A 12206-nucleotide genomic window follows, 5' to 3' on the forward strand; every position below is an offset into this window, starting at 1 on the left:
AGGGGTAGCGAATCCCCCTTGTCCACATGCTTGTTGACCCCCTCAAAGAATTCTAGTAGATTGGTGAGGCATGATTTCCCTTTCCAAAACCACGTTGACTCTTCCCCAACAAATTATGTTCATCTAGGTGTCTGACAATTCTGTTCTTTACTATAGTTTCAGGAAGAAAGTGGCTATTTCCCAGGAGAGAATTCTATTTTGTAAATGGAGCCCGATAGCTCACAATCCAGAGGTCCTGGAATGACTTGAAATCAATCACTGGCACTGGTGTTACTCTCTCCCCTGATGATGACAAGGACGACTCTTTGGGAGGCAACAGAAGTTTCTGCTGCTGTCCCTTGGTTGTAACCTCAAGCTGCTTGTGGAGGCCAATATCCTGCTCTGACATGGAGGGCCTTGCTAATGACACCATTCCTTGTCTTCCTTCGTGCTTGGAAGAGGAATCTGATCTGGGTCCCGTGCAGAAATAGGCCTCAATAAGGCCAATATGGCCAAAGTGGCACATTGTAAGGATTCTGGCCAAGGTTGACACTGGCTGGTCCAGAGCCAGTGACGTCTTGCTTGAGATGAGGCTCCAAACGGGATCCTCTAGTATCCCTTCTTTAGGGCCACTTCCTGAATGTGGAAGAGAGAGGATCCTACTTGATAACAGTGAAACTGCATAGGTCGGCGAGGATGATGAGTATACTGCCTTCGAACAGTGCAGGCTTGGTACTGGTTGGGGTGTCCCAAAGTCTCAGAGGGAGATGCCAATTCCTCTGTTAAGATATATCTTGGGCTCTTGGTGAGTTTGGCCACTGGTACCAATGTCAGTATGTGGTTGATCCTTCTCCAGTCTTAGAGTACACCCAGGGCCGGCTCCAGGGTTTTGGCCACCCCAAGCAGCCAAAAAAAAGTCCAGTTTGGACTCTCACCTTCAGCCCCCAACTAAAACCTCTCCAGCGCCTCATCAAGGATCTACAACCTATCCTGAAAGATGATCCTTCACACTCTCAGATCTTGGGAGACAGACCTGTCCTCACTTACAGATAACCCCCCAACCTGAAGCAAATACTCACCAGCAACCACACATCACTGAACAAAAACACTGACCCAGGAACCTATTCTTGCAACAAAGCCTGATGCCAACTCTGTCCACATATCTATTCAAGTGACATCATCATAGGACCTAATCACATCAGCCACACCATCAGGGGCTTGTTCACCTGCACATCTACCAATGTGATATATGCCATCATGTGCCAGCAATGCCCCTCTGCCATGTACACTGGCCAAACCGGACAGTCTCTACGTAAAAGAATTAATAGACACAAATATGACATCTGGAATCATAACATTCAAAAACCAGTGGGAGAACACTTTAACCTGTCTGGTCATTCAGTGACAGACCAGCGGGTGGCAATTTTGCAACAGAAAAGCTTCAGAAACAGACTCCAGTGAGAAACGACTGAGCTGGAATTGATATGCAAACTAGATACAATCAATTTAGGTTTGAATAGAGACTGGGAATGGCTGAGCCATTACAAACATTGAATTTATCTCCCCATGTAAGTATTCTCACAACTCTTATCAAACTGTCTGTACTGGGCTATCTTGATTATCACTTCAAAAGTTTTTTTCTCTTACTTAATTGGCCTCTCAGAGTTGGTAAGACAACTCCCATCTTTTTATGCTCTCTGTATGTGTGTATATATATCTCAATATATGTTCCATTCTGTGCATCTGAAGAAGTGGGCAGTAGCCCACGAAAGCTTATGCTCTAATAAATTTGCTAGTCTCTAAGGTGCCACAAGTACTCCTGTTCTTTTTGCGGATACAGACTAACACGGCTGCTACTCTGAAACTTATTGAGAGAAACCGAAGAAGTAAACAGTCCCTAAGCAATCCAATCCCTAAGAGCTTCAGTGGCATGGGTAGAAGTGTTCTGTTTTTCAGCATTACTTTTGGAGGAAATCACTGACCACACAACACGTGACTGTAAATGATTTGCTATAAATGATAGACAATTCCTAACTTTAAGGCCTGCTTGTTCTTGCAACATCACTATGGCTTCTATAGCAAGTCAATGTAACGGAATTAATTATCTGTGTAATGGTACCAATGGAAATCCAAAATCCAAAACACATTAGGTGTGTGAAGATGGAGAGTGGTTTCAAATGGTAACATCCAGTAGTAAACATGAGCCCTTGTTCATTCCATTTTTTGAAGGCGGTTTTACGTCAGTTTGAAGGTTTTCTGTATAAGAATAAACTCTGTTCCAGTGAATGACTGCAATGGCAGAGTTCAAAGGCCTGAAGAACATACAAGATCTTGAGCTGCTCAGTGCCCTATACATAGGGTTTGGATGTCCCCAATGCGCTCTCTAGAAATCAGTCATGGTATGGGTCAATCTGGCAGTGGATGCAGAGTGGTTTGGTTCCCTCTGCATCCACTCACAGATTGACCCATACCGTGACTGATCACAACTATCAGTGAAGCATAACAGCACTGGCAGTTTAATGGAAAAAAATCAAGACAGCAGCATTGGTGGTATAGAAGACAGCTGTTCAGTAGGAGGAGAATGCTTGGAAATTATTTGTTTTAGAACTTAAAATAGACATTCAAATGTAAAGTAAGGATATTCTTACTCATTCTGGGCAAATATTTCCCCAAACAGAATATTGGGAGCAAACAGGTGCTTTAATTGCTCAGCATGGAAAATGAAATATTTAGCACGACTGCAAACATACCTTTCAGACAGGACAATCCAATTTCAGAGCCAGTTTCTGAGGTCATAATATGTTCAGAGTCTAATAAGCAAAAGTTTCCTGTTCACAAAAAATGTTATTGGCTTCCAATCTCGAATCGAAAACTATCTGAAGAAGTTTAAAGTGAACTTAAGCTCCAGGAGTCCAAATGGCATGAGAAGCCAGAAATAATTAACATGGTGTTCATCTGGTGTGGAAGCTAAACCCCTTCTTGTCAGATGCCAACATAGCCGCAGCAATCCACATGTCATTAGCTATGAGTTGATGACTGCACTACATGGCGATGAGGGAAGCTCCAGATGGTCTAATGTTCAGTGGCCTGTCTTCTGAGTAGCACAGACCAACAAGAACACATGACCCTAGTATCATGCATGCCACATTGGTTCCCTATTCAATAAAAGATTCAGTTTAAGACCTTGCAGATCCTTTATTTTAAGACCCTCAAACGACTGAGCCCTGGCTATCTCAGGGACTAGCCACAACAATTGTAATCCTCGGGCAGGATGTAATTAATAGCATGAAAAAAATCAGACACAGGAGTAAGACACTGGGCTATCTCAGTGGCTGGTCCATGGCTGTGCAACTTCCTTCAACGAGGATCTTACCATCAGAACATTCTCACTCTGAAAACCCTTCAAAACTCTGCTCCCTCTACTTCTCCGCTCTCACGGCCACTCATCACCAACCTTCGTTTCCCCCATTTATACCAGTCATTTTCCAGCTACTCTCACAAAGATATCTGAGGCTTGGGAGTCCTTTGGGCATTACTACAATTAACAGTGCCGGGGCCATGTTCAGAGTGAGGGATAAAAGCCATCTTTTCCCAGTAGCTTTCCCTTAGGGATTTCAACAATAGCTTGATGTGAACAGAGGATAAAAAGAAAGGAAGGAAGAGTGGGAGTACTAATTGAAAAAACTTCTAGCACATCTGAAGATGGCAGTAAAAGGGGATTAGAGTATCTTCTCTTGACCAATTAATGATATACGTATGTAAGTACAGTAACTCCTCACTTAACGTTGTAGTTAGGTTCCTGAAAAATGCGACTTTAAGCGAAACCATGTTAAGCGAATTCAATTTTCCCATAAGAATTAATGTAAATGAGGGGGTTACATTCCAGGGGATTGTTTTGCACCAAACAAAAGACACTATATACACACACACACACACACACACACTTTTTTTATATATATATATATATACACACACACATACACACAAAGTTTTAAACAAACAATTGAATACTGGTACACAGTGATGATGATTGTGAAGCTTGGTTGTGGTGGAGGAGTCAGAGGGTGGGATATTTCCCTTACTGCTAAATGATGAACTAGCAATTGGCTGAGCCCTCAAGGGTTAACTCTGTCTCTACACAAGGCAGCAGGAATGGAGGGAGATATGGGCATTTCCCTTAAGTACGCTGCCTTGTTAATTAGATCAGCTTGCTGAGACCACAGCTGCTGCAAGCTCCTCCATCCTGAGCCCTGGTGTGTCTCTTCCCCCCCTCCCCCCCGCTCTATGGAAGATTCATAGATTCTAGGACTGGAAGGGACCTCGAGAGGTCATCGAGTCCAGTCCCCTGCCCTCATGGCAGGACCAAATACTGTCTAGACCATCCCTGATAGACATTTATCTAACCTACTCTTAAGTATCTCCAGAGATGGAGATTCCACAACCTCCCTAGGCAATTTATTCCAGTGTTTAACCACCCTGACAGTTAGGAACTTTTTCCTGATGTCCAACCTAAACCTCCCTTGCTGCAGTTTAAGCCCATTGCTTCTTGTTCTATCCTTAGAGGCTAAGGTGAACAAGTTTTCTCCCTCCTCCTCATGACACTCTTTTAGATACCTGAAAACTGCTATCATGTCACCGCTCAGTCTTCTCTTTTCCAAACTAAACAACCCAATTCTTTCAGCCTTCCTTCATAGGTCATGTTCTCAAGACCTTTAATCATTTTTGTTGCTCTTCTCTGACCCTCTCCAATTTCTCCACGTCTTTCTTGAAATGCGGTGCCCAGAACTGGACACACTACTCCAGTTGAGGCCTAACCAGCGCAGAGTAGAGCGGAAGAATGACTTCTCGTGTCTTGCTCACAACACACCTGTTAATACATCCCAGGATCATGTTTGCTTTTTTTGCAACAGCATCACACTGTTGACTCATATTTAGCTTGTGGTCCACTATAACCCCTAGATCCCTTTCTGCCATACTCCTTCCTAGACAGTCTCTTCCCATTCTGTATGTGTGAAACTGATTGTTCCTTCCTAAGTGGAGCACTTTGCATTTGTCTTTGTTAAACTTCATCCTGTTTAACTCAGTCCATTTCTCCAATTTGTCCAGATCATTTTGAATTATGACCCTGTCCTCCAAAGGAGTTGCAATCCCTCCCAGTTTGGTATCATCTGCAAACTTAATAAGCATACTTTCTATGCCAATATCTAAGTCGTTAATGAAGATATTGAACAGAGCCAATCCCAAAACAGACCCCTGCAGAACCCCACTCGTTATGCCTTTCCAGCAGGATTGGGAACCATTAACAACAGCTCTCTGAGTACGGTTATCCAGCCAGTTATGTACCCACCTTATAGTAGCCCCATCTAAATTGTATTTGCCTAGTTGATCGATAAGAATATCATGCGAGACTGTATCAAATGCCTTATTAAAGTCTAGGTATACCACATCCACAGCTTCACCCTTATCCACAAGACTCATTATCCTATCAAAGAAAGTTATCAGATTGGTTTGACACGATTTGTTCTTTACAAATCCATGCTGGCTATTCCCTAACACCTTACCACCTTCCAAGTGTTTGCAAATGATTTCTTTACTTGCTCCATTATCTTCCCTGGCACAGAAGTTTAACTGGTCTGTAGTTTCCTGGGTTGTTTTTATTTCCCTTTTTATAGATGGGCACTATATTTACCCTTTTCCAGTCTTCTGGGATCTCTCCCGTCTCCCAGGATTTTCCAAAGATAATAACTAGAGGCTCAGATACCTCCTCTATTAGCTCTTTGAGTGTTCTAGGATGCATTTCATCAGGCCCTGGTGACTTGCAGGCATCTAACTTTTCTAAGTGATTTTTAACTTTTTCTTTTTTTAATTTTATCTGCTAAACCTACCCCCTTCCCATTAGCATTCACTAGGTTACGCATTCCTTCAGACTTCTCGGTGAAGACCGAAACAAAGAAGTCATTAAGCATCTCTGCCATTTCCAAGTTTCCTGTTACTGTTTCTCCCTCTTCACTGGGCAGTGGGCCTACCCTGTCTTTGGTCTTCCTCTTGCTTCTAATGTATTGATAAAAAGGTTTCTTGTTTCCCTTTATTCCCGTAGCTAGTTTGAGCTCATTTTGTGCCTTTGCCTTTCTAATCTTGCCCCTGCATTCCTGTGTTGTTTGCCTATATTCATCCTTTGTAATCTGTCCTAGTTTCCATTTTTTATATGACTCCTTTTTATTTTTTAGATCATGTAAGATCTCGTGGTTAAGCCAAGGTGGTCTTTTGCCACATTTTCTATCTTTCCTAACCAGCGGAATAGCTTGCTTTTGGGCCCTTAATAGTGTGCCTTTGAAAAACTGCTAACTCTCCTCACTTCTTTTTCCCCTCAGTCTTGATTCCCATGGGATATTACCTATCAGCTCTCTGAGCTTACCAAAATCCGCCTTCCTGAAATCCATTGTCTCTATTTTGCTGTACTCCCTTCTACCCTTCCTTAGAATTTCAATCTCTATGATTTCATGATCACTTTCACCCAAGCTGCCTTCTACTTTCAAATTCTCAATGAGTTCCTTCCTATTTGTTAAAATCAAGTCTAGAACAGCTTCCCCCCTAGTAGCTTTTTCAACCTTCTGAAATAAAAAGTTGTCTGTAATGCAGTCCAAGAATTTGGTGGATAGTCTGTGCCCCACTGTGTTATTTCCCCAACATATGTTTGGATAGTTGAAGTCCCCCATGACTACCAAATCTTGGGCTTTGGATGATTTTGTTAGTTGTAAGATGGGGTAAGCGGGGTGCAGGAGCAGGGGGAGAGGGACACCCTGACATTAGCCCCCCTCTTCCCTCCCTGCCCACCCCCCGCACAGCAAGCAAGAGGCTCGCAGGAGCAGCACATGGAAGTGTGGGGGGAGGGACAGCTGCAATTGCTAGCCTGCTGGGCAGCTGCTGCACAGGGAACTTAGGGGAGCGGGGAGCTGATAGGGGGAGCTTATAGGGGGCTGCTGGTCCACCCTGGTTCCAAGCCCCCACCAGCTAGCTGCAATGGGCTGCTCTTCCTGCAAGCAGTAGACAAAGCAGGCGACTGCCAAACAACGTTAGAAGGGAGCATTGCGCAACTTTAAACGAGCATGTTCCCTAATTGATCAGCAACGTTACAACGAAACAACGTTAACCGGGATGCCTTTAAGTGAGGAGTTACTGTACACATTAATGCTCATATCACAGCAATAGACTTATTATAAATACCTGTAGAAGACAGAACTTGGAACTTTGTATTCCTTGGAAACAAGAGACTGGTGTCAATACTAGCTATAAACCAGATGCTACAGTGACAACTGCCATATAAGAATCTAGACATATTATCCCTCAAACATCTGCATGCCTTCTTCCATGACATCCCCTATGCTGGGAATGTCCTCCATGGACTGATCCATAAAAAAAATGCTACCCTCGCTCTCTATGACGCCTACAAGAAATCAGCCAATCTATTACGGATAGGCGCAAAAAATATATGTTGAAAGGTTAACAGTAGATAAAATTTTTATGTACTTTGATATTTTCTCTCTCCTTCAGTTTTATGTGTCTTCTGAGGTAATAAGGCCTTCAGTGCAGATACTGTTTCTACCAGTGTTTGTATAGTGCTAACAATGAGGCTCCAATCCTACCTAGGGCCCCTGAGCACCACCATAATATAACCAACAAAAACTAGATTCGGTTTAGATTAGAAAGGAGGACGCTATGCAGAGCAAATTTGAACTCAGGTCTCCACGGAATCTCAATATCTTTCTGGTTTCTGAGAATCAGTACAATATGTCCAATAGTCTTATTCCATTCAGTAAGTACAGGAGTTCCTGACTCAAAAAAACAAAACCTCAGGCAACTACTCAAAATTTCAAGGTAACATCCAAAAAATGGCATTTGTTTTGTGACCCTGCTCACTGCAAATCCATTTATCCTGTAGACTTATGTGGAATTAGTGAAAATACATTTGGAGAGCATGCTCTCAAACTGTCAGAATAAGGATCCCTGCTAAAAGAAAGCCCCACACATCTGAGCTTAACACAGCTGGGAAAGTTCAAAGTCTCAGATTTATTTCATCTCAATTCTTCCTTTTCCTCCAGGAATCCCTATTATGATTAGAGATGAGTAAGCCAGCTGGGACCTTTGCTCATTCCACATACTCAACCTATACCCTATCTCAAGTTTGAAAATATATATTTTTTATATATTTATTTTATATTTTCCACCTTCTTCCCTTGCAAGCTTCAGCTAGGAATTGGAAATACAGAAATACTACCACCAACCTGGCAAAAGCGGGGAATACTGGAAAACTCATGAGAAAGCCTTTTCATAGGAGACTTTTTTCAGCCCTAATATTTGTGCGCTTATCCCAACCCTACACCTAAACATTATGATCCATCACCACCTCTCCAATTTCTCTACAGCTCCTTCTGTCTCTGTCCCCTCCTCCTCTTGATACTATGTTCTCCACCTTCAACTACACTCCTGCCCTCAGCATCTTTCTACACTCTGGCTAGCCCATCAATTATCTCTACCCTGTTGCATCAGTTTCCCTCTGCTACAGGGCTGCCAAGCACCTTTGAACTAAATCCACAGAGACCACATGAACTCTCCAAACTTCTCCTGGCTAAACTAGGTAACTTTACCCCCACCGAAATGTTTCCTGATCTCCATCTCGCTGCACTTACTCACCATTCTCCACACAACACTATTCACTGAAGTATCACACACTTAGGGCTTGTCTACACTGCCCCACAGTTCAGACTAAAAGGGTGTGAATACTACTCCAAACCGAAGTGCTGTACTGTAACTACCCTGTATGGATACCGAGGATGCAAACTAAAGAGTCCCTAGTTCATGTTAACATAGTCCTCTTCAAAGAGGACTTTATTAATGCAAACTAGGAACATTTTAGTTTGCGCCTGTAGCATCCGCATGGGGCAGGTACCGCACAGCACTTAGATGCACGCTGCTATTCACCCCTCCGAAGTCCAAACTGCAGGGCAGTGTAGACATAGCCGCAGATTTTGATAGGAGGTGGCCACAACTCCAGCTTCACACAGGTTTCCCTCTCTCTTCTATTTGTTCTCCATTTTTTAAATTCAAGTCTATGGATAGCAATTTATTAAAATACATTCCCAATTGCTGCTTCTATTCCACATATGAATTATCCTCTGCATGAAGTTTTCGCTGCATTCCCTTAGTACTTAGCCCTTTCTTAAATGCTGATTTTAATCCCATTATCTCAACATTTCAATGCCCTTTATTTCATCTTTTCTGGTTACTATAAACCTATTTTTCCTTGGCTCTCCTTAGAGTTCAAACTTCTTTTTATACTGGCACCATGCTATAAAAATGTCACAGTACCATGTATATGGATTTTAATTATCGCCTGGTGCAAATGTTTTAACAATGGCTACTGTGCAAGGATTTCAATGGCTCTTCATCTCAACACTGAAGACCATCTGTACAACTAACAATGCTTTTTGGTAAATTGCGGAAACAAACTGTAACAAAACAAACCTGACCTTGAAAACCCAGAGCAAACATGAACACTCCTGCCACAGGGACAGACATTCCAACTCAGGAGTTAAGATGTCTGACAAACTTTCATCCCATGTCCTTTTAAAGATATTGTACTTTTGTGGCTGACCCAAAACTTCTAAACTATAGATCACATTAAAAAATAGCATTATATATAGGCTTGTCAAAAATTGGTTTTTATTTTTGTATAATGTTGACGGATAACATCAATGTTTATTTTTAAGCATTTTTATTTTTATTAATTTAAATTTTCACAGTTGTAAAGTAGGCAGGGATCAGACAATAGGAGGGTTAGACAATTATTTAGGACAGTGGGGACAGATTCAAATAGTTAAAGCTTTATAAGGTTAAAACACAAACTGTCCACTTTACAAAGTAAATACCCCTTATGTCAAACTAATATTAAAAGTTTTCAAGAAGCATTTTTCTTATTTTGATTTTCTGTACATTTTGATCATCATTAATAGAAATATTTTTTCCTTGGTTTGTGTGTGTATGGAGAAAATTGACATCTACCGACATTTATCGATAAAAGTCTAATCTTTCGTAACCTAATTACATGTAGCAATAAAAATAACTAATTTGTTCCAAGCACATCAAATAATTGATTAGGTTCATTCTCTACTGTAACCCTTAAACCTCTCCTTTGCCTGCATTGTATCTAATTTATAATGTAAGCTCCTTGTAGCAGGGCCCTTTGAACTGGTCTGAAAAGCATCATGTGGTGCTGCAGAAATAATAAAATTAACTGACTCATCACTAGCAAGATGGGATACTCCTTATGTGTCTATCTAGATTCTTACATGGCCCTCATTTGCTATAGGATACCAGCATCTCAAACATGCTGTTTGTATGAAGGTAGTGACTAGAGGTGCCATTGTGCTATGCAGACAGCACCTGCCCTGAACAGCTGGCACTCTACATAAACAAAGGATGGGAATGGAAACAGGCACAAAGAGGAGAAGTGACTTGCTCAAAGTCACACAGCAGGAGTGGCCAAGCTCGGAACATCAAGTCCAGTGCCCTACCCACTAGGCTGCCTCTCCACATCAATGGATTCATCATAACAAACACTCTCCAACCTGTAAGGCACATGAATATTACCATCCCAAATTTGCAGATGGGGAACTGAGGCACAGAGATTAAAGGACTTGCTCAAGGTCAATCAAGAAGACTGTATCACAACCAGGAATTGAACCTTCCTTTATAGTACTTCAGACCAGTGCCTTAAAACACAAGTCCATCTCTCTCTCTCTCCTTGGAAACAGCTTGTGTCTGCAAGAGGGTGGTGGCGGTGCAGTACAACAGCAGTGTAGAGCACAGTTTCAAGATGTCATTTATTTCAGAAAATGTGTAGTAATTTTAATAGAAGCGGAGAGACTTCAACAGTCGTTAGACTAGCATGGATCTAAACAAACCGTCAATGAAGAGGTTCTGTATATGTGCACAGTTTAGAAAAGACTATGTATGGACAACTTGTTTGGAAATGGCTCTTCTCCAGTCCCCTCCTGTCCCCATTCCCACCCACCCCACTATCAAAATGTTACAAGGAAAAGCCACTCACTCTGTAAGCAATCAGCATTGAGCAGGTCTTGGCACTTCTCATGACATTTGACCCCACATTCAGTGCAGCGCATACCCTGCCTTGCAATGCCCCATAGGAGCCCTTCACACTCGTAGCAATACGTAGGGGTTGTAGCTGTCCACACCTCAAAATTGTGAGGGGTTGTGCAGGAGATAGGATAAATTAAGGCTTGCAGGGTCTTCTTATATACATGAGATTTCTGCAATACAAGAACACACACAAAGCAATGTCTGTGATTGGGATGCTGTTAACATGCACTGTTTGGCAAGAGAGTTATCCTGGGATAATGCGACTGTTTTCTTTAGGGAATGTATCATTTTTCTTGAATGAAAAAGAGAAAGGGTGAAGATTAAATCATCAACACTTGTCACGTCATGCCTGATGGAGCCATGACTGAGGTAGCCAAGCATGCTAAACCTAGGACCTTGTAGAAATGATGTGCAGAAAACACCATTTCAAAATCAGTTTTTACAGTTACTTTAAATAAACCATAACAAATGGCATTCAGAAAGCAAAGAAGTCAGGTCTGTGTGTAGTAGCACATTACATAACCAAGTTCTACTCAGCATATCTTAGTTCATAAATCAGACCCTTACGCACTATTCTAAGGTTCTATCTGGGATATCATATTTGCCACACATTTTTAAAAAAACAAGTAATACAGGTTGCTTTACACCTATACTCCTAGTCTGAGTCCTGCAATGCTCACTTGATTCTCCAAGAAGAATATGAATATTCACAGAACCAGCCCCTCCGCCCCCCCATTAATTTGTTTAGGAAAGACCCCGGGAAGCAAATAAACTCTACTTACCAGCTCCTCATCCTTAAGAGAAGTTCTAGTGGCCATTGCTGAGGTAATTCCAGCCTTCCTGGATTGAACCAGTGACTGAGAAGGGAAAGTGTCTGTTATTCATTACAAAAGCGTACACACATTCACTGGAGGTCACGTACTTGTACATGCACAAAAGGGAAGATGCTGTCACCAGCAAAGGTACTGAACAGAAAGTCTACACAAGTCAACACCCTCTGCTACATTTTCCAAATGGTAATCTCCTTGCCCCAGAAAGAGTCAGGGTGTGTACTTTAAAAACATAAATCT

General features: G+C 42.0%; 1 protein-coding gene across 6 annotated transcripts in view; it reads right to left on the minus strand.

Annotated features, from left to right (window-relative positions):
* LOC117878847 (protein unc-13 homolog B) overlaps positions 1 to 12206 on the minus strand; it is a 206252-nt gene that overhangs the window by 137020 nt on the left and 57026 nt on the right. For all 6 annotated transcript variants that reach the window (XM_034773441.1, XM_034773440.1, XM_034773439.1 and 3 more), the window contains 2 exons: positions 11919 to 11993; positions 11087 to 11306 (listed from right to left, as the gene is read on the minus strand). In XM_034773441.1, the coding sequence (XP_034629332.1) occupies positions 11087 to 11306; positions 11919 to 11993 (295 nt within the window). The remainder of the gene's footprint in view (positions 1 to 11086; positions 11307 to 11918; positions 11994 to 12206) is intronic.

This window comes from Trachemys scripta, chromosome 6, assembly GCF_013100865.1.
Source record: "Trachemys scripta elegans isolate TJP31775 chromosome 6, CAS_Tse_1.0, whole genome shotgun sequence".
NCBI classification, from domain to species: Eukaryota; Metazoa; Chordata; order Testudines; family Emydidae; genus Trachemys; species Trachemys scripta.